The sequence below is a fragment of the Anomaloglossus baeobatrachus genome, chromosome 6, assembly GCF_048569485.1.
Source record: "Anomaloglossus baeobatrachus isolate aAnoBae1 chromosome 6, aAnoBae1.hap1, whole genome shotgun sequence".
NCBI classification, from domain to species: Eukaryota; Metazoa; Chordata; class Amphibia; order Anura; family Aromobatidae; genus Anomaloglossus; species Anomaloglossus baeobatrachus.
The window spans coordinates 15,630,273-15,654,984 of NC_134358.1; the positions used below are offsets into that span (position 1 = coordinate 15,630,273).

The following is a 24,712-nucleotide window of genomic DNA, read 5'->3' on the forward strand; positions in this document are numbered from 1 at the left end:
CCCCCACACCTGACACCCAGAGACCCCGCTGTATCCCCACACAGCTGACACCCAGAGACCCCGCAGTATCCCCCACACAGCTGACACCCAGAGACCCCCGCTGTATCCCCCACAGCTGACACCCAGAGACCCCGCTGTATCCCCCACACCTGACACCCAGAGACCCCCGCTGTATCCCCTACACCTGACACCCAGAGACCCACTGTATCCCACACACAACTGACACCCAGAGACCCCGCTGTATCCCCCACACTGCTGACACCCAGAGACCCCGCTCTATCCCCCACACTGCTGACACCCAGAGACCCCGCTGTATCACCCACAGCTGACACCCAGAGACCCCGCTGTATCCCCCACACCTGACACCCAGAGACCCCGCTGTATCCCCACATAGCTGACACCCAGAGACCCCGCTGTAACCCCCACAGCTGACACCAGAGACCCCGCTGTATCCCCTCACAGCTGACACCCAGAGACCCCGCTGTATCCCCCACAGCTGACACCCAGAGACCCCGCTGTATCCCCCACAGCTGACACCCAGAGACCCGCTGTATCCCCCACACAACTGACACCTAGAGACCCCGCTGTATCCCCCACACCTGACACCCAGAGACCCCCGCTGTATCCCCCACAGCTGACACCCAGAGACCCCGCTGTATCCCCACACACAACTGACACCCCAGAGACCCCGCTGTAAACCCACACACAGCTGACACCCAGAGACCCCGCTGTATCCCCCACACAGCTGACACCCAGAGACCCCGCTGTATCCCCCCACATTAGCTGACACCCAGAGACCCCGCTGTATCTCCACACAACTGACACCCAGGGACCCCGCTGTATCCCCCCCACACAGCTGACACCCAGAGACCCCGCTGTATCCCCCCACACAGCTGACACCCAAAGACCCCGCTGTATCCCCACACACCTGACACCCAGAGACCCCGCTGTATCCCCCCACAGCTGACACCCAGAGACCCCGCTGTATCCCCCACAGCTGACACCCCAGAGACCCCGCTGTATCCCCCACAGCTGACACCCAAAGACCCCGCTGTATCCCCCCACACAACTGACACCCAGAGACCCTGCTGTATCCCCCCACACAACTGACACCCAGAGACCCCGCTATATCACCCACAGATGACACCCAGAGACCCCGCTGTATCCCCCACACTTGACACCCAGAGACCCCGCTGTATCCCCCACACCTGACACCCAGAGACCCCGCTGTATCCCCCACATAGCTGACACCCAGAGACCCCGCTGTATCCCCCACAGCTGACACTCAGAGACCCCGCTGTATCCCCCCACACAAATGACACCCAGAGACCCCGCTGTATCCCCCACAGCTGACACTCAGAGACCCCGCTGTATCCCCCCACACAACTGACACCCAGAGACCCCGCTGTATCACCCACACAACTGACACCAGAGACCCCGTTGTATCCCACACAACTGACACCCAGGGACCCCGCTGTATCCCCCACACAACTGACACCCAGGGACCCTGCTGTATCCCCCCACACAACTGACAGCCAGAGACCCCGCTGTATCACCCACAGCTGACACCCAGAGACCCGCTGTATCCCCCACAGCTGACAACCAGAGACCCCGCTGTATCCCCCCACAGCTGACACCCAGAGACCCCGCTGTATCCCCCACAGCTGACACCCAGAGACCCCGCTGTATCCCCCCACACAACTGACACCCAGAGACCCCGCTGTATCCCCACACACAGCTGACACCCAGAGACCCCGCTGTATCCCCCACACAAATGACACCCAGGGACCCCTGCTGTATCCCCCCACACAACTGACAGCCAGAGACCCCGCTGTATCACCCACAGCTGACACCCAGAGACCCCGCTGTATCCCCCACAAAACTGACACCAGAGACCCCGCTGTATCCCCCACAAAACTGACACCCAGAGACCCCGCTGTATCACCCACAGCTGACACCCACAGACCCCGCTGTATCCCCCCACAGCTGACACCCAGAGACCCCGCTGTATCGCCCACAGCTGACACCCAGAGACCCCGCTGTATCCCCCACACCTGACACCAAGAGACCCCGCTGTATCCCCCACAGCTGACACCCAGAGACCCCGCTGTATCCCCCACAGCTGACACCCAGAGACCCCGCTGTATCCCCCACAGCTGACACCCAGAGACCCCGCTGTATCCCCCACACAACTGACACCCAGAGACCCCGCTGTATCCCCCACACCTGACACCCAGAGACCCCGCTGTATCCCCCACACAGCTGACACCCAGAGACCCCGCTGTATCCCCCACACTGCTGACACCCAGGGACCCCGCTGTATCCCCCACAGCTGACACCCAGAGACCCCGCTGTATCCCCCACACCTGACACCCAGAGACCCCGCTGTATCCCCCACAGCTGACACCCAGAGACCCCGCTGTATCCCCCACAGCTTACACCCAGAGACCCCGCTGTATCCCCCACACCTGACACCCAGAGACCCCGCTGTATCCCCCACACAGCTCACACCCAGAGACCCCGCTGTATCCCCCACACAGCTGACACCCAGAGACCCCGCTGTATCCCCACACACAGCTGACACCCAGAGACCCTGCTGTATCCCCCCCACACAGCTGACACCTAGAGACCCCGCTGTATCCCCCACACCTGACACCCAGAGACCCCGCTGTATCCCCCACAGCTGACACCCAGAGACCCCGCTGTATCCCCACACACAACTGACACCCAGAGACCCCGCTGTATCCCCACACACAGCTGACACCCAGAGACCCCGCTGTATCCCCCCACACAGCTGACACCCAGAGACCCCGCTGTATCCCCCCACACAACTGACACCCAGAGACCCCGCTGTATCCCCCCACACAACTGACACCCAGAGACCCCGCTGTATCCCCCACACAACTGACACCCAGAGACCCCGCTGTATGTCCCACAGCTGACACCCAGAGACCCCGCTGTATCCCCCACACCTGACACCCAGAGACCCCGCTGTATCCCCCACAGCTGACACCCAGAGACCCCGCTGTATCCCCCACAGCTGACACCCAGAGACCCCGCTGTATCCCCCCACACAACTGACACCCAGGGACCCCGCTGTATCCCCCCCCACAACTGACACCCAGAGACCCCGCTGTATCCCACACAACTGACACCCAGAGACCCCGCTGTATCCCCCACACCTGACACCCAGAGACCCCGCTGTATCCCCCACACCTGACACCCAGAGACCCCGCTGTATCCCCCACAGCTGACACCCAGAGACCCCGCTGTATCCCCCACAGCTGACACCCAGAGACCCCGCTGTATCCCCCCCCACAGCTGACACCCAGAGACCCCGCTGTATCCCCCCACACAACTGACACCCAGAGACCCCGCTGTATCCCCCCACACAACTGACACCCAGAGACCCCGCTGTATCACCCACAGCTGACACCCAGAGACCCCGCTGTATCCCCCACACTTGACACCCAGAGACCCCGCTGTATCCCCCACACCTGACACCCAGAGACCCCGCTGTATCCCCCACATAGCTGACACCCAGAGACCCCGCTGTATCCCCCACATAGCTGACACCCAGAGACCCCGCTGTATCCCCCCACACAACTGACACCCAGAGACCCGCTGTATCCCCCCACACAACTGACACCCAGAGACCCCGTTGTATCCCACACAACTGACACCCAGAGACCCCGCTGTATCCCCCACACAACTGACACCCAGGGACCCTGCTGTATCCCCCACACAACTGACAGCCAGAGACCCCGCTGTATCACCCACAGCTGACACCCAGAGACCCCGCTGTATCCCCCCACAGCTGACACCCAGAGACCCCGCTGTATCCCCCCACAGCTGACACCCAGAGACCCCGCTGTATCCCCCCACAGCTGACACCCAGAGACCCCGCTGTATCCCCCACAGCTGACACCCAGAGACCCCGCTGTATCCCCCCACACAACTGACACCCAGAGACCCTGCTGTATCCCCCCACACAAATGACACCCAGGGACCCTGCTGTATCCCCCCACACAACTGACAGCCAGAGACCCCGCTGTATCACACACAGCTGACACCCAGAGACCCCGCTGTATCCCCCACAGCTGACACCCAGAGACCCCGCTGTATCCCCACACACAACTGACACCCAGAGACCCTGCTGTATCCCCACACACAGCTGACACCCAGAGACCCCGCTGTATCCCCCCACACAAATGACACCCAGGGACCCTGCTGTATCCCCCCACACAACTGACAGCCAGAGACCCCGCTGTATCACACACAGCTGACACCCAGAGACCCCGCTGTATCCCCCACAGCTGACACCCAGAGACCCCGCTGTATCCCCACACACAACTGACACCCAGAGACCCTGCTGTATCCCCACACACAGCTGACACCCAGAGACCCCGCTGTATCCCCCACAGCTGACACCCAGAGACCCCGCTGTATCCCCACACACAACTGACACCCAGAGACCCCGCTGTATCCCCACACACAGCTGACACCCAGAGACCCCGCTGTATCCCCCCACACAGCTGACACCCAGAGACCCCGCTGTATCCCCCCACATAGCTGACACCCAGAGACCCCGCTGTATCTCCACACAACTGACACCCAGGGACCCGCTGTATCCCCCCACACAGCTGACACCCAGAGACCCCGCTGTATCCCCCCACACAGCTGACACCCAAAGACCCCGCTGTATCCCCCACACCTGACACCCAGAGACCCCGATGTATCCCCCACAGCTGACACCCAGAGACCCCGCTGTATCCCCCACAGCTGACACCCAGAGACCCCGCTGTATCCCCCCACACAACTGACACCCAGAGACCCCGCTGTATCCCCCACACAACTGACACCCAGAGACCCCGCTGTATGTCCCACAGCTGACACCCAGAGACCCCGCTGTATCCCCCACACCTGACACCCAGAGACCCCGCTGTATCCCCCACAGCTGACACCCAGAGACCCCGCTGTATCCCCCACAGCTGACACCCAGAGACCCCGCTGTATCCCCCCACACAACTGACACCCAGGGACCCCGCTGTATCCCCCCACACAACTGACACCCAGAGACCCTGCTGTTTCCCCCCACACAACTGACACCCAGAGACCCCGCTGTATCCCCCACACCTGACACCCAGAGACCCCGCTGTATCCCCCACACCTGACACCCAGAGACCCCGCTGTATCCCCCACAGCTGACACCCAGAGACCCCGCTGTATCCCCCACAGCTGACACCCAGAGACCCCGCTGTATCCCCCCCCACAGCTGACACCCAGAGACCCCGCTGTATCCCCCCACACAACTGACACCCAGAGACCCCGCTGTATCCCCCCACACAACTGACTCCCAGAGACCCCGCTGTATCACCCACAGCTGACACCCAGAGACCCCGCTGTATCCCCCACACCTGACACCCAGAGACCCCGCTGTATCCCCCACATAGCTGACACCCAGAGACCCCGCTGTATCCCCCACAGCTGACACTCAGAGACCCCGCTGTATCCCTCCACACAAATGACACCCAGAGACCCCGCTGTATCCCCCCACACAACTGACACCCAGAGACCCCGCTGTATCCCCCCACACAACTGACACCCAGAGACCCCGCTGTATCACCCACACAACTGACACCCAGAGACCCCGCTGTATCCCCCCACACAACTGACACCCAGGGACGCCGCTGTATCCCCCACACAACTGACACCCAGGGACCCTGCTGTATCCCCCCACACAACTGACAGCCAGAGACCCCGCTGTATCACCCACAGCTGACACCCAGAGACCCCGCTGTATCCCCCCACAGCTGACACCCAGAGACCCCGCTGTATCCCCCCACAGCTGACACCCAGAGACCCCGCTGTATCCCCCACAGCTGACACCCAGAGACCCCGCTGTATCCCCCCACACAAATGACACCCAGGGACCCTGCTGTATCCCCCCACACAACTGACAGCCAGAGACCCCGCTGTATCCCCCCACACAGCTGACACCCAGAGACCCCGCTGTATCCCCCCACAAAACTGACACCCAGAGACCCCGCTGTATCACCCACAGCTGACACCCAGAGACCCCGCTGTATCCCCCCACACAACTGACACCCAGAGACCCCACTGTATCCCCCACAGCTGACACCCAGAGACCCCGCTGTATCGCCCACAGCTGACACCCAGAGACCCCGCTGTATCCCCCCACACAACTGACACCCAGAGACCCCACTGTATCCCCCACAGCTGACACCCAGAGACCCCGCTGTATCCCCCCACACAACTGACACCCAGAGACCCCACTGTATCCCCCACATAGCTGACACCCAGAGACCCCGCTGTATCCCCCCACAGCTGACACCCAGAGACCCCGCTGTATCCCCCCCCACAGCTGACACCCAGAGACCCCGCTTTATCCCCCCACAAAACTGACACCCAGAGACCCCGCTGTATCCCCCCACAGCTGACACCCAGAGACCCCGCTGTATCCCCCACACCTGACACCCAGAGACCCCACTGTATCCCCTACAGCTGACACCCAGAGACCCCGCTGTATCCCCCACACCTGACACCCAGAGACCCCGCTGTATCCCCCACAGCTGACACCCAGAGACCCCGCTGTATCCCCCACAGCTGACACCCAGAGACCCCGCTGTATCCCCCACACAGCTGACACCCAGAGACCCCGCTGTATCCCCCACACCTGACACCCAGAGACCCCGCTGTATCCCCCACAGCTGACACCCAGAGACCCCGCTGTATCCCCCACACCTGACACCCAGAGACCCCGCTGTATCACCCACAGCTGACACCCAGAGACCTCGCTGTATCCCCCACACCTGACACCCAGAGACCCCGCTGTATCCCCCACATAGCTGACACCCAGAGACCCCGCTGTAACCCGCACAGCTGACACCCAGAGACCCCGCTGTATCCCCCCACAGCTGACACCCAGAGACCCCGCTGTATCCCCCACACCTGACACCCAGAGACCCCGCTGTATCCCCCACAGCTGACACCCAGAGACCCGCTGTATCCCCCACAGCTGACACCCAGAGACCCCGCTGTATCCCCCACACAGCTGACACCCAGAGACCCCGCTGTATCCCCCACACCTGACACCCAGAGACCCCGCTGTATCCCCCACAGCTGACACCCAGAGACCCCGCTGTATCCCCCACACCTGACACCCAGAGACCCCGCTGTATCACCCACACCTGACACCCAGGGACCCCGCTGTATCCCCCACACCTGACACCCAGAGACCCCGCTGTATCCCCCACAGCTGACACCCAGAGACCCCGCTGTATCCCCCACACCTGACACCCAGAGACCCCGCTGTATCACCCACACCTGACACCCAGAGACCCCGCTGTATCCCCCACACCTGACACCCAGAGACCCCGCTGTATCCCCCACACAGCTGACACCCAGAGACCCCGCTGTATCCCCCACAGCTGACACCCAGAGACCCCGCTGTATCCCCCCACACAGCTGACACCCAGAGACCCCGCTGTATCCCCCACACCTGACACCCAGAGACCCCGCTGTATCCCCCACACCTGACACCCAGAGACCCCGCTGTATCCCCCACAGCTGACACCCAGAGACCCCGCTGTATCCCCCACAGCTTACACCCAGAGACCCCGCTGTATCCCCCACACCTGACACCCAGAGACCCCGCTGTATCCCCCACACAGCTGACACCCAGAGACCCCGCTGTATCCCCACACAGCTGACACCCAGAGACCCCGCTGTATCCCCCACACCTGACACCCAGAGACCCCGCTGTATCCCCCCACACAACTGACACCCAGAGACCCCGCTGTATCCCCCCACAGCTGACACCCAGAGACCCCGCTGTATCCCCCACACAGCTGACACCCAGAGACCCCGCTGTATCCCCCACACCTGACACCCAGAGACCCCGCTGTATCCCCCACACGTGACACCCAGAGACCCCGCTGTATCCCCCACACGTGACACCCAGAGACCCCGCTGTATCCCCCACACGTGACACCCAGAGACCCCACTGTATCCCCCACACAGCTGACACCCAGAGTCCCCGCTGTATCCCCCCACACAACTGACACCCAGAGACCCCGCTGTATCCTCCACACCTGACACCCAGAGACCCCGCTGTATCCCCCACAGCTGACACCCAGAGACCCCGCTGTATCCCCCACAGCTGACACCCAGAGACCCCGCTGTATCCCCCACAGCTGACACCCAGAGACCCCGCTGTATCCCCCACAGCTGACACCCAGAGACCCCGCTGTATCCCCCACACCTGACACCCAGAGACCCCGCTGTATCCCCACACAACTGACACCCAGAGACCCCGCTGTATCCCCCCACACAACTGACACCCAGAGACCCCGCTGTATCCCCCACAGCTGACACCCAGAGACCCCGCTGTATCCCCCACACAACTGACACCCAGAGACCCCGCTGTATCCCCCACACCTGACACCCAGAGACCCCGCTGTATCCCCCACACAGCTGACACCCAGAGACCCCGCTGTATCCCCCACACCTGACACCCAGAGACCCCGCTGTATCTCCCACACCTGACACCCAGAGACCCCGCTGTATCCCCCACAGCTGACACCCAGAGACCCCGCTGTATCCCCCACAGCTTACACCCAGAGACCCCGCTGTATCCCCCACACCTGACACCCAGAGACCCCGCTGTATCCCCCACACAGCTGACACCCAGAGACCCCGCTGTATCCCCCACACAGCTGACACCCAGAGACCCCGCTGTATCCCCCACACAGCTGACACCCAGAGACCCCGCTGTATCCCCCACACCTGACACCCAGAGACCCCGCTGTATCCCCCACACGTGACACCCAGAGACCCCGCTGTATCCCCCACACGTGACACCCAGAGACCCCACTGTATCCCCCACACAGCTGACACCCAGGGACCCCGCTGTATCCCCCACACAGCTGACACCCAGAGTCCCCGCTGTATCCCCCCACACACCTGACACCCAGAGACCCCGCTGTATCCCCCACAGCTGACACCCAGAGACCCCGCTGTATCCCCCACAGCTGACACCCAGAGACCCCGCTGTATCCCCCACAGCTGACACCCAGAGACCCCGCTGTATCCCCCACACAACTGACACCCAGAGACCCCGCTGTATCCCCCACACAACTGACACCCAGAGACCCCGCTGTATCCCCCACACAACTGACACCCAGAGACCCCGCTGTATCCCCCCACACTGCTGACACCCAGAGACCCCGCTGTATCCCCCACACCTGACACCCAGAGACCCCGCTGTATCCCCCACAGCTGACACCCAGAGACCCCGCTGTATCCCCCACAACTGACACCCAGAGACCCCGCTGTATCCCCCACAGCTGACACCCAGAGACCCCGCTGTATCCCCCACACCTGACACCCAGAGACCCCGCTGTATCCCCCACATAGCTGACACCCAGAGACCCCGCTGTATCCCCCCACACTGCTGACACCCAGAGACCCCGCTGTATCCCCCACAGCTGACACCCAGAGACCCCGCTGTATCCCCCCACACTGCTGACACCCAGAGACCCTGCTGTATCCCCCACAGCTGACACCCAGAGACCCCGCTGTATCCCCCACAGCTGACACCCAGAGACCCCGCTGTATCCCCCACAGCTGACACCCAGAGACCCCGCTGTATCCCCCACAGCTGACACCCAGAGACCCCGCTGTATCCCCCACAGCTGACACCCAGAGACCCTGCTGTATCCCCCACAGCTGACACCCAGAGACCCCGCAGTATCCCCCACAGCTGACACCCAGAGACCTCGCTGTATCCCCCACACCTGACACCCAGAGACCCCGCTGTATCCCCCCACACAACTGACACCCAGAGACCCCGCTGTATCCCCCACACAACTGACACCCAGAGACCCCGCTGTATCCCCCACAGCTGACACCCAGAGACCCCGCTGTATCCCCCACACAACTGACACCCAGAGACCCCGCTGTATCCCCCACACAACTGACACCCAGAGACCCCGCTGTATCCCCCCACACTGCTGACACCCAGAGACCCCGCTGTATCCCCCACACCCGACACCCAGAGACCCCGCTGTATCCCCCACAGCTGACACCCAGAGACCCCGCTGTATCCCCCACAGCTGACACCCAGAGACCCCGCTGTATCCCCCAAAGCTGACACCCAGAGACCCTGCTGTATCCCCCACACCTGACACCCAGAGACCCCGCTGTATCCCCCACATAGCTGACACCCAGAGACCCCGCTGTATCCCCCCACAGCTGACACCCAGAGACCCCGCTGTATCCCCCACACCTGACACCCAGAGACCCCGCTATATCCCCCACACCTGACACCCAGAGACCCCGCTGTATCCCCCACACGTGACACCCAGAGACCCCGCTGTATCCCCCCACACAGCTGACACCCAGAGACCACACTGTATCCCCCACACAGCTGACACCCAGGGACCCCGCTGTATCCCCCACACAGCTGACACCCAGAGTCCCCGCTGTATCCCCCCACACAACTGACACCCAGAGTCCCCGCTGTATCACCCACACCTGACACCCAGAGACCCCGCTGTATCCCCCACACCTGACACCCAGAGACCCCGCTGTATCCCCCACAGCTGACACCCAGAGACCCCGCTGTATCCCCCACAGCTGACACCCAGAGACCCCGCTGTATCCCCCACAGCTGACACCCAGAGACCCCGCTGTATCCCCCACAGCTGACACCCAGAGACCCCGCTGTATCCCCCACACAACTGACACCCAGAGACCCCGCTGTATCCCCCACAGCTGACACCCAGAGACCCCCTGTATCCCCCACACAACTGACACCCAGAGACCCCGCTGTATCCCCCACACAACTGACACCCAGAGACCCCGCTGTATCCCCCACAGCTGACACCCAGAGACCCCGCTGTATCCCCCACACAACTGACACCCAGAGACCCCGCTGTATCCCCCCACACTGCTGATACCCAGAGACCCCGCTGTATCCCCCACACCTGACACCCAGAGACCCCGCTGTATCCCCCACAGCTGACACCCAGAGACCCCGCTGTATCCCCCACAGCTGACACCCAGAGACCCCGCTGTATCCCCCCACACAACTGACACCCAGAGACCCCGCTGTATCCCCCACACAACTGACACCCAGAGACCCCGCTGTATCCCCCACAGCTGACACCCAGAGACCCCGCTGTATCCCCCACACAACTGACACCCAGAGACCCCGCTGTATCCCCCACACAACTGACACCCAGAGACCCCGCTGTATCCCCCCACACTGCTGACACCCAGAGACCCCGCTGTATCCCCCACACCTGACACCCAGAGACCCCGCTGTATCCCCCACAGCTGACACCCAGAGACCCCGCTGTATCCCCCACAGCTGACACCCAGAGACCCCGCTGTATCCCCCACAGCTGACACCCAGAGACCCCGCTGTATCCCCCACAGCTGACACCCAGAGACCTCGCTGTATCCCCCACACAGCTGACACCCAGAGACCCCGCTGTATCCCCCACAGCTGACACCCAGAGACCCCGCTGTATCCCCCCACACAACTGACACCCAGAGACCCCGCTGTATCCCCCCACAGCTGACACCCAGAGACCCCGCTGTATCCCCCACACCTGACACCCAGAGACCCCGCTGTATCCCCCCACACAACTGACACCCAGAGACCCCGCTGTATCCCCCCACACTGCTGACACCCAGAGACCCCGCTGTATCCCCCACACCAGACACCCAGAGACCCCGCTGTATCCCCCACAGCTGACACCCAGAGACCCCGCTGTATCCCCCACACAACTGACACCCAGAGACCCCGCTGTATCCCCCACACAACTGACACCCAGAGACCCCGCTGTATCCCCCCACACTGCTGACACCCAGAGACCCCGCTGTATCCCCCACACCTGACACCCAGAGACCCCGCTGTATCCCCCACAGCTGACACCCAGAGACCCCGCTGTATCCCCCACAGCTGACACCCAGAGACCCCGCTGTATCCCCCCACACTGCTGACACCCAGAGACCCCGCTGTATCCCCCACACAACTGACACCCAGGGACCCCGCTGTATCCCCCCACACAACTGACACCCAGAGACCCTGCTGTATCCCCCACACAACTGACACCCAGAGACCCTGCTGTATCCCCCACACAACTGACACCCAGAGACCCCGCTGTATCCCCCCACACTGCTGACACCCAGAGACCCCGCTGTATCCCCCACACAACTGACACCCAGAGACCCCGCTGTATCCCCCACAGCTGACACCCAGAGACCCCGCTGTATCCCCCACAGCTGACACCCAGAGACCCCGCTGTATCCCCCAAAGCTGACACCCAGAGACCCCGCTGTATCCCCCACAGCTGACACCCAGAGACCCCGCTGTATCCCCCACAGCTGACACCCAGAGACCCCGCTGTATCCCCCACAGCTGACACCCAGAGACCTCGCTGTATCCCCCACACAGCTGACACCCAGAGACCCCGCTGTATCCCCCACAGCTGACACCCAGAGACCCCGCTGTATCCCCCCACACAACTGACACCCAGAGACCCCGCTGTATCCCCCCACAGCTGACACCCAGAGACCCCGCTGTATCCCCCACACCTGACACCCAGAGACCCCGCTGTATCCCCCCACACAACTGACACCCAGAGACCCCGCTGTATCCCCCCACACTGCTGACACCCAGAGACCCCGCTGTATCCCCCACACCTGACACCCAGAGACCCCGCTGTATCCCCCACAGCTGACACCCAGAGACCCCGCTGTATCCCCCACACAACTGACACCCAGAGACCCCGCTGTATCCCCCACACAACTGACACCCAGAGACCCCGCTGTATCCCCCCACACTGCTGACACCCAGAGACCCCGCTGTATCCCCCACACCTGACACCCAGAGACCCCGCTGTATCCCCCACAGCTGACACCCAGAGACCCCGCTGTATCCCCCACAGCTGACACCCAGAGACCCCGCTGTATCCCCCCACACTGCTGACACCCAGAGACCCCGCTGTATCCCCCACACCTGACACCCAGAGACCCCGCTGTATCCCCCACAGCTGACACCCAGAGACCCCGCTGTATCCCCCACAGCTGACACCCAGAGACCCTGCTGTATCCCCCACACCTGACACCCAGAGACCCCGCTGTATCCCCCACATAGCTGACACCCAGAGACCCCGCTGTATCCCCCCACAGCTGACACCCAGAGACCCCGCTGTATCCCCCCACAGCTGACACCCAGAGACCCCGCTGTATCCCCCACACCTGACACCCAGAGACCCCGCTATATCCCCCACACCTGACACCCAGAGACCCCGCTGTATCCCCCACACGTGACACCCAGAGACCCCGCTGTATTCCCCCACACAGCTGACACCCAGAGACCACACTGTATCCCCCACACAGCTGACACCCAGAGACCACACTGTATCCCCCACACAGCTGACACCCAGAGTCCCCGCTGTATCCCCCCACACAACTGACACCCAGAGTCCCCGCTGTATCCCCCCACACAGCTGACACCCAGAGACCCCGCTGTATCACCCACACCTGACACCCAGAGACCCCGCTGTATCCCCCACACCTGACACCCAGACACCCCGCTGTATCCCCCACAGCTGACACCCAGAGACCCCGCTGTATTCCCCACAGCTGACACCCAGAGACCCCGCTGTATCCCCCACAGCTGACACCCAGAGACCCCGCTGTATCCCCCACAGCTGACACCCAGAGACCCCGCTGTATCCCCCACACAACTGACACCCAGAGACCCCGCTGTATCCCCCACAGCTGACACCCAGAGACCCCGCTGTATCCCCCACAGCTGACACCCAGAGACCCCGCTGTATCCCCCACAGCTGACACCCAGAGACCCCGCTGTATCCCCCACACAACTGACACCCAGAGACCCCGCTGTATCCCCCACACAACTGACACCCAGAGACCCCGCTGTATCCCCCACACAACTGACACCCAGAGACCCCGCTGTATCCCCCACACAACTGACACCCAGAGACCCCGCTGTATCCCCCACACAACTGACACCCAGAGACCCCGCTGTATCCCCCACAGCTGACACCCAGAGACCCCGCTGTATCCCCCACACAACTGACACCCAGAGACCCCGCTGTATCCCCCCACACTGCTGATACCCAGAGACCCCGCTGTATCCCCCACACCTGACACCCAGAGACCCCGCTGTATCCCCCACAGCTGACACCCAGAGACCCCGCTGTATCCCCCACAGCTGACACCCAGAGACCCCGCTGTATCCCCCCACACAACTGACACCCAGAGACCCCGCTGTATCCCCCACACAACTGACACCCAGAGACCCCGCTGTATCCCCCACAGCTGACACCCAGAGACCCCGCTGTATCCCCCACACAACTGACACCCAGAGACCCCGCTGTATCCCCCACACTGCTGACACCCAGAGACCCCGCTGTATCCCCCACACCTGACACCCAGAGACCCCGCTGTATCCCCCACAGCTGACACCCAGAGACCCCGCTGTATCCCCCACAGCTGACACCCAGAGACCCCGCTGTATCCCCCACAGCTGACACCCAGAGACCCCGCTGTATCCCCCACAGCTGACACCCAGAGACCCCGCTGTATCCCCCACAGCTGACACCCAGAGACCCCGCTGTATCCCCCACAGCTGACACCCAGAGACCTCGCTGTATCCCCCACACCTGACACCCAGAGACCCCGCTGTATCCCCCCACACAACTGACACCCAGAGACCCCGCTGTATCCCCCCACAGCTGACACCCAGAGACCCCGCTGTATCCCCCACACCTGACACCCAGAGACCCCGCTGTATCCCCCCACACAACTGACACCCAGAGACCCCGCTGTATCCCCCACACCTGACACCCAGAGACCCCGCTGTATCCCCCACAGCTGACACCCAGAGACCCCGCTGTATCCCCCACAGCTGACACCCAGAGACCCCGCTGTATCCCCCACAGCTGACACCCAGAGACCCCGCTGTATCCCCCACAGCTGACACCCAGAGACCTCGCTGTATCCCCCACACCTGACACCCATAGACCCCGCTGTATCCCCCCACACAACTGACACCCAGAGACCCCGCTGTATCCCCCACAGCTGACACCCAGAGACCCCGCTGTATCCCCCACACCTGACACCCAGAGACCCCGCTGTATCCCCCACAGCTGACACCCAGAGACCCCGCTGTATCCCCCCACAGCTGACACCCAGAGACCCCGCTGTATCCCCCACACAACTGACACCCAGAGACCCCGCTGTATCCCCCACACAACTGACACCCAGAGACCCCGCTGTATCCCCCACACGTGACACCCAGAGACCCCGCTGTATCCCCCACACGTGACACCCAGAGACCCCACTGTATCCCCCACACAGCTTACACCCAGAGACCCCGCTGTATCCCCCACACCTGACACCCAGAGACCCCGCTGTATCCCCCACACAGCTGACACCCAGAGACCCCGCTGTATCCCCCACACAGCTGACACCCAGAGACCCCGCTGTATCCCCCACACAGCTGACACCCAGAGACCCCGCTGTATCCCCCACACCTGACACCCAGAGACCCCGCTGTATCCCCCACACGTGACACCCAGAGACCCCGCTGTATCCCCCACACGTGACACCCAGAGACCCCACTGTATCCCCCACACAGCTGACACCCAGGGACCCCGCTGTATCCCCCACACAGCTGACACCCAGAGTCCCCGCTGTATCCCCCCACACACCTGACACCCAGAGACCCCGCTGTATCCCCCACAGCTGACACCCAGAGACCCCGCTGTATCCCCCACAGCTGACACCCAGAGACCCCGCTGTATCCCCCACAGCTGACACCCAGAGACCCCGCTGTATCCCCCACACAACTGACACCCAGAGACCCCGCTGTATCCCCCACACAACTGACACCCAGAGACCCCGCTGTATCCCCCACACAACTGACACCCAGAGACCCCGCTGTATCCCCCCACACTGCTGACACCCAGAGACCCCGCTGTATCCCCCACACCTGACACCCAGAGACCCCGCTGTATCCCCCACAGCTGACACCCAGAGACCCCGCTGTATCCCCCACAACTGACACCCAGAGACCCCGCTGTATCCCCCACAGCTGACACCCAGAGACCCCGCTGTATCCCCCACACCTGACACCCAGAGACCCCGCTGTATCCCCCACAACTGACACCCAGAGACCCCGCTGTATCCCCCACAGCTGACACCCAGAGACCCCGCTGTATCCCCCACAGCTGACACCCAGAGACCTCGCTGTATCCCCCCACACAGCTGACACCCAGAGACCCCGCTGTATCCCCCACAGCTGACACCCAGAGACCTCGCTGTATCCCCCCACACAGCTGACACCCAGAGAGACAGCTGAAATTAGTGATGTGTCGGTCGCGGAGGATGCGACACAAAGCTCCGACCCTCGCTGTGACTGACAGGAGCCGCCGCCAATCAGAGCCACTTATTTTCCTTAGGCTACTTTCACACATCAGTTTTTTGCCATCAGGTTCAATCCGGAAAAAAACGGGTATCCGTTTTTTCCCCATAGACTTGCATTGTTACCGGATTGTACCGGATGGCTTTGCGTTGTATCCGTTTTTTTCCGGATGCGGCAAAATTAGTTAAAGCGGCGGCCGGAGGCAACGTAGCTTGCAACGTTTTTTTGTCCGGCAAAAAAAACGCATCGCGCCGGATCCGGCGCGATACGGCGTGTTTTACAATAGAAGCCTATGGACGCCGGATCCGTTTTTCTAAACTGAGCATGCTCCAATGTAATTAACAAAACGGATCCAGCCAAAAAACGGACGAAAAGGATGCAAAAACGGATGCAAACCGTATCCACCGGATCCGTTTTTTAACGGATCCGGCATAACGGATCCGTTAAAAAACGGATCCGATGGATACGGTTTTCACTTTTTTTTCAGGATCCGTTGGATCAGGAAAAAAAAGGACTGTGCCTGAATACAGAAAACTGATGTGTGAAAGTAGCCTACTTTCACACATCCGGATTTTTGCTCTGCGGCACAATACGGCGTTCTGCAGAAAAACCGCAACCGGCGTTTGTAACGCCGATTGCGGTTTTTTTTGCATTGACTAAGGCTACTTTCACACATCCGGTTTGAGCCCTGCGGCTCAATCCGGCTGTGAAAACTATGCAACGGATGCGGTGAAAACACCGCATCCTTTGCATCAGTTTTTACATGCGGCCGGTCCGGTTTTTTCCGGTTGCGGCATGCTACTGAGCATGCGCAGTGGAAAATACCGCATGCGGCGACCGGATGCGGTTTTTTTCCGCATCGCGCCGCATCCGGCCTCCATAGGGATGCATTGAAAAATGCGCCGCAGCGGCCGGATGCGGCGCGATGCGGTGTTTTTTGCCGGAGCAAAAAACGTTGCAGGGTACGTTCGATCCGGCCGCCGCATCGGCTAAATCTGCCGCATGCGGCAAAAACCTGACCGAACGCAAGCCCCTACGGCACAATGCGGCACTAATGTAAGGGTACTTTCACACATCCGGATTTTGGCTCTGCGGCACAATACGGCGTTCTGCAGAAAAACCGCAACCGGCTTTTGTAACGCCGATTGCGGTTTTTTTTTGCATTGACTTACATTAGTGCCGCATTGTGCCGTAGGGGCTTGCGTTCGGTCCGGTTTTTGCCGCATGCGGCAGATTTAGCCGATGCGGCGGCCGGATCGAACGTACCCTGCAACGTTTTTTGCTCCGGCAAAAAACACCGCATCGCGCCGCATCCGGCCGCTGCGGCGCATTTTTCAATGCATCCCTATGGAGGCCGGATGCGGCGCGATGCGGAAAAAACCGCATCCGGTCGCCGCATGCGGTATTTTCCACTGCGCATGCTCAGTAGCATGCCGCAACCGGAAAAAACCAGACCTGCCGCATGTAAAAACGTATGCAAAGGATGCGGTGTTTTCGCCGCATCCGTTGCATAGTTTTCACAGCCGGATTGAGCCGCAGGGCTCAAACCGGATGTGTGAAAGCAGCCGGCGTAAAAGCCCGGCGTTCACTGGACGGAACCCCGCCCACCTGAACAAATCCCGCCCACTCAGCGAATTATTACACCGTTGTAAGTGGGCGGAGTTTCAGAGGAGTTAAATGTTAAATATGTGGTCACCTGGGGTCCATGAATGATCCAGAAGACCCGGACCGCCCATTACAGCTGACACCGGGAGACCCCGCGGGACCGCCCATTACAGCTGACACCGGGAGACCCCGCGGGACCGCCCCCTACTGTTATATTACTCTAATGCTCCCCGCCCCTCTTCGCCCCGCCTATAATTGACGATGACCACGCCCTCTGACGTCACAGCCCCGCTGTCTCACTTTTCGCTTCTATGACAACAGGACGCAGCGCAACCAGAAGCCAAAAGTGAGTGCGACCCCGAATACTACAACTCCTCCTGTCACCACTGACCCCGAATGCTACAACTCCTCCTGTTACCACTGACCCCGAATACTACAACTCCTCCTGTCACCACTGACCCCGAATGCTACAACGCCTCCTGTCACCACTGACCCCGAATGCTACAACTCCTCCTGTTACCACTGACCCCGAATACTACAACTCCTCCTGTCACCACTGACCCCCGAATACTACAACTCCTCCTGTCACCACTGACCCCGAATGCTACAACTCCTCCTGTCACCACTGACCCCCGAATACTACAACTCCTCCTGTCACCACTGACCCCGAATGCTACAACGCCTCCTGTCACCACTGACCCCGAATGCTACAACTCCTCCTGTTACCACTGACCCCGAATACTACAACTCCTCCTGTCACCACTGACCCCGAATACTACAACTCCTCCTGTTACCACTGACCCCGAATACTACAACTCCTCCTGTCACCACTGACCCCGAATACTACAACTCCTCCTGTTACCACTGACCCCGAATACTACAACTCCTCCTGTCACCACTGACCCCGAATACTACAACTCCTCCTGTCACCACTGACCCCGAATACTACAACTCCTCCTGTCACCACTGACCCCCGAATACTACAACTCCTCCTGTCAGCACTAACCCCGAATACTACAACTCCTCCTGTCACCACTGACCCCGAATACTACAACTCCTCCTGTCACCACTGACCCCCGAATACTACAACTCCTCCTGTCACCACTGACCCCGAATGCTACAACGCCTCCTGTCACCACTGACCCCGAATGCTACAACTCCTCCTGTTACCACTGACCCCGAATACTACAACTCCTCCTGTTACCACTGACCCCGAATACTACAACTCCTCCTGTCACCACTGACCCCGAATACTACAACTCCCCCTGTCAGCACTAACCCCGAATACTACAACTCCTCCTGTTACCACTGACCCCGAATACTACAACTCCTCCTGTTACCACTGACCCCGAATACTACAACTCCTCCTGTCACCACTGACCCCGAATACTACAACTCCTCCTGTCAGCACTAACCCCGAATACTACAACTCCTCCTGTTACCACTGACCCCGAATACTACAACTCCTCCTGTTACCACTGACCCCGAATACTACAACTCCTCCTGTTACCACTGACCCCGAATACTACAACTCCTCCTGTTACCACTGACCCCGAATACTACAACTCCTCCTGTCACCACTGACCCCGAATACTACAACTCCTCCTGTCAGCACTAACCCCGAATACTACAACTCCTCCTGTCAGCACTAACCCCGAATACTACAACTCCTCCTGTTACCACTGACCCCGAATACTACAACTCCTCCTGTTACCACTGACCCCGAATACTACAACTCCTCCTGTCACCACTGACCCCGAATACTACAACTCCTCCTGTCAGCACTAACCCCGAATACTACAACTCCTCCTGTTACCACTGACCCCGAATACTACAACTCCTCCTGTTACCACTGACCCCGAATACTACAACTCCTCCTGTTACCACTGACCCCGAATACTACAACTCCTCCTGTTACCACTGACCCCGAATACTACAACTCCTCCTGTCACCACTGACCCCGAATACTACAACTCCTCCTGTCAGCACTAACCCCGAATACTACAACTCCTCCTGTCAGCACTAACCCCGAATACTACAACTCCTCCTGTTACCACTGACCCCGAATACTACAACTCCTCCTGTCAGCACTAACCCCGAATACTACAACTCCTCCTGTTACCACTGACCCCGAATACTACAACTCCTCCTGTTACCACTGACCCCGAATACTACAACTCCTCCTGTTACCACTGACCCCGAATATTACAACTCCTCCTGTTACCACTGACCCCGAATACTACAACTCCTCCTGTCACCACTGACCCCGAATACTACAACTCCTCCTGTTACCACTGACCCCGAATACTACAACTCCTCCTGTCACCACTGACCCCCGAATACTACAACTCCTCCTGTCACCACTGACCCCGAATGCTACAACGCCTCCTGTCACCACTGACCCCGAATGCTACAACTCCTCCTGTCACCACTGACCCCGAATACTACAACTCCTCCTGTTACCACTGACCCCGAATACTACAACTCCTCCTGTTACCACTGACCCCGAATACTACAACTCCTCCTGTCACCACTGACCCCGAATACTACAACTCCTCCTGTTACCACTGACCCCGAATACTACAACTCCTCCTGTCACCACTGACCCCCGAATACTACAACTCCTCCTGTCACCACTGACCCCGAATGCTACAACTCCTCCTGTTACCACTGACCCCGAATACTACAACTCCTCCTGTCACCACTGACCCCCGAATACTACAACTCCTCCTGTCACCACTGACCCCGAATGCTACAACGCCTCCTGTCACCACTGACCCCGAATGCTACAACTCCTCCTGTTACCACTGACCCCGAATACTACAACTCCTCCTGTCACCACTGACCCCCGAATACTACAACTCCTCCTGTCACCACTGACCCCGAATGCTACAACTCCTCCTGTTACCACTGACCCCGAATACTACAACTCCTCCTGTCACCACTGACCCCCGAATACTACAACTCCTCCTGTCACCACTGACCCCGAATGCTACAACGCCTCCTGTCACCACTGACCCCGAATGCTACAACTCCTCCTGTTACCACTGACCCCGAATACTACAACTCCTCCTGTTACCACTGACCCCGAATACTACAACTCCTCCTGTCACCACTGACCCCGAATACTACAACTCCTCCTGTTACCACTGACCCCGAATACTACAACTCCTCCTGTTACCACTGACCCCGAATACTACAACTCCTCCTGTCACCACTGACCCCGAATACTACAACTCCTCCTGTCACCACTGACCCCGAATACTACAACTCCTCCTGTTACCACTGACCCCGAATACTACAACTCCTCCTGTCACCACTGACCCCCAAATACTACAACTCCCCCTGTCACCACTGACCCCCAAATACTACAACTCCTCCTGTTACCACTGACCCCGAATACTACAACTCCTCCTGTTACCACTGACCCCGAATACTACAACTCCTCCTGTCACCACTGACCCCGAATACTACAACTCCTCCTGTCACCACTGACCCCGAATACTACAACTCCTCCTGTCACCACTGACCCCGAATACTACAACTCCTCCTGTTACCACTGACCCCGAATACTACAACTCCTCCTGTCACCACTGACCCCGAATACTACAACTCCTCCTGTCACCACTAACCCCGAATACTACAACTCCTCCTGTCACCACTAACCCCGAATACTACAACTCCTCCTGTCACCACTGACCCCGAATACTACAACTCCTCCTGTTACCACTGACCCCGAATACTACAACTCCTCCTGTCACCACTGACCCCGAATACTACAACTCCTCCTGTTACCACTGACCCCGAATACTACAACTCCTCCTGTCACCACTAACCCCGAATACTACAACTCCTCCTGTCACCACTGACCCCGAATACTACAACTCCTCCTGTCACCACTGACCCCGAATACTACAACTCCTCCTGTTACCACTGACCCCGAATACTACAACTCCTCCTGTTACCACTGACCCCGAATACTACAACTCCTCCTGTCAGCACTGACCCCGAATACTACAACTCCTCCTGTTACCACTGACCCCGAATACTACAACTCCTCCTGTCACCACTGACCCCGAATACTACAACTCCTCCTGTCACCACTAACCCCGAATACTACAACTCCTCCTGTCACCACTGACCCCGAATACTACAACTCCTCCTGTCAGCACTGACCCCGAATACTACAACTCCTCCTGTCAGCACTGACCCCGAATACTACAACTCCTCCTGTCACCACTGACCCCGAATACTACAACTCCTCCTGTCACCACTGACCCCGAATACTACAACTCCTCCTGTCACCACTGACCCCCGAATACTACAACTCCTGCTGTCACCACTGACCCCCGAATACTACAACTCCTCCTGTCACCACTGACCCCCGTATACTACAACTCCTCCTGTCACCACTGACCCCGAATACTACAACTCCTCCTGTCACCACTGACCCCGAATACTACAACTCCTTCTGTCACCACTAACCCCGAATACTACAACTCCTCCTGTCACCACTGACCCCGAATACTACAACTCCTCCTGTCAGCACTGACCCCGAATACTACAACTCCTCCTGTCAGCACTGACCCCGAATACTACAACTCCTCCTGTCACCACTGACCCCGAATACTACAACTCCTCCTGACACCACTGACCCCGAATACTACAACTCCTCCTGTCAGCACTGACCCCGAATACTACAACTCCCCCTGTCACCACTGACCCCCGAATACTACAACTCCTCCTGTCACCACTGACCCCGAATACTACAACTCCCCCTGTCACCACTGACCCTCGAATACTACAACTCCTCCTGTCACCACTGACCCCGAATACTACAACTCCTCCTGTCACCACTGACCCCGAATACTACAACTCCTCCTGTTACCACTGACCCCGAATACTACAACTCCTCCTGTCACCACTGACCCCCGAATACTACAACTCCTCCTGTCACCACTGACCCCGAATACTACAACTCCTCCTGTTACCACTGACCCCGAATACTACAACTCCTCCTGTTACCACTGACCCCGAATACTACAACTCCTCCTGTTACCACTGACCCCGAATACTACAACTCCTCCTGTCACCACTGACCCCGAATACTACAACTCCTCCTGTTACCACTGACCCCGAATACTACAACTCCTCCTGTTACCACTGACCCCGAATACTACAACTCCTCCTGTCACCACTGACCCCGAATACTACAACTCCTCCTGTCACCACTGACCCCGAATACTACAACTCCTCCTGTTACCACTGACCCCGAATACTACAACTCCTCCTGTTACCACTGACCCCGAATACTACAACTCCTCCTGTTACCACTGACCCCGAATACTACAACTCCTCCTGTCACCACTGACCCCGAATACTACAACTCCTCCTGTTACCACTGACCCCGAATACTACAACTCCTCCTGTCACCACTGACCCCGAATACTACAACTCCTCCTGTTACCATTGACCCCGAATACTACAACTCCTCCTGTTACCACTGACCCCGAATACTACAACTCCTCCTGTCACCACTGACCCCGAATACTACAACTCCTCCTGTCACCACTAACCCCGAATACTACAACTCCTCCTGTCACCACTGACCCCGAATACTACAACTCCTCCTGTCAGCACTGACCCCGAATACTACAACTCCTCCTGTCAGCACTGACCCCGAATACTACAACTCCTCCTGTCACCACTGACCCCGAATACTACAACTCCTCCTGACACCACTGACCCCGAATACTACAACTCCTCCTGTCAGCACTGACCCCGAATACTACAACTCCCCCTGTCACCACTGACCCCCGAATACTACAACTCCTCCTGTCACCACTGACCCCGAATACTACAACTCCCCCTGTCACCACTGACCCTCGAATACTACAACTCCTCCTGTCACCACTGACCCCGAATACTACAACTCCTCCTGTCACCACTGACCCTCGAATACTACAACTCCTCCTGTCACCACTGACCCCGAATACTACAACTCCTCCTGTCACCACTGACCCCCGAATACTACAACTCCTGCTGTCACCACTGACCCCCGAATACTACAACTCCTCCTGTCACCACTGACCCCCGTATACTACAACTCCTCCTGTCACCACTGACCCCGAATACTACAACTCCTCCTGTCAGCACTGACCCCGAATACTACAACTCCTCCTGTCACCACTAACCCCCGAATACTACAACTCCTCCTGTCACCACTAACCCCCGAATACTACAACTCCTCCTGTCACCACTGACCCCCGTATACTACAACTCCTCCTGTCACCACTGACCCCGAATACTACAACTCCTCCTGTTACCACTGACCCCGAATACTACAACTCCTCCTGTTACCACTGACCCCGAATACTACAACTCCTCCTGTCACCACTGACCCCGAATACTACAACTCCTCCTGTCACCACTAACCCCGAATACTACAACTCCTCCTGTCACCACTGACCCCGAATACTACAACTCCTCCTGTCAGCACTGACCCCGAATACTACAACTCCTCCTGTCAGCACTGACCCCGAATACTACAACTCCTCCTGTCACCACTGACCCCGAATACTACAACTCCTCCTGACACCACTGACCCCGAATACTACA

General features: G+C 59.6%; 1 protein-coding gene across 1 annotated transcript in view; it reads left to right on the plus strand.

Moving 5' to 3' along the window:
- WDR97 (WD repeat domain 97) overlaps positions 1–24,712 on the plus strand; it is a 126,009-nt gene that overhangs the window by 21,736 nt on the left and 79,561 nt on the right. The window contains exon 3 of the mRNA XM_075315986.1: positions 18,381–18,440. Coding sequence (XP_075172101.1) covers positions 18,381–18,440 — 60 coding nt within the window. The remainder of the gene's footprint in view (positions 1–18,380; positions 18,441–24,712) is intronic.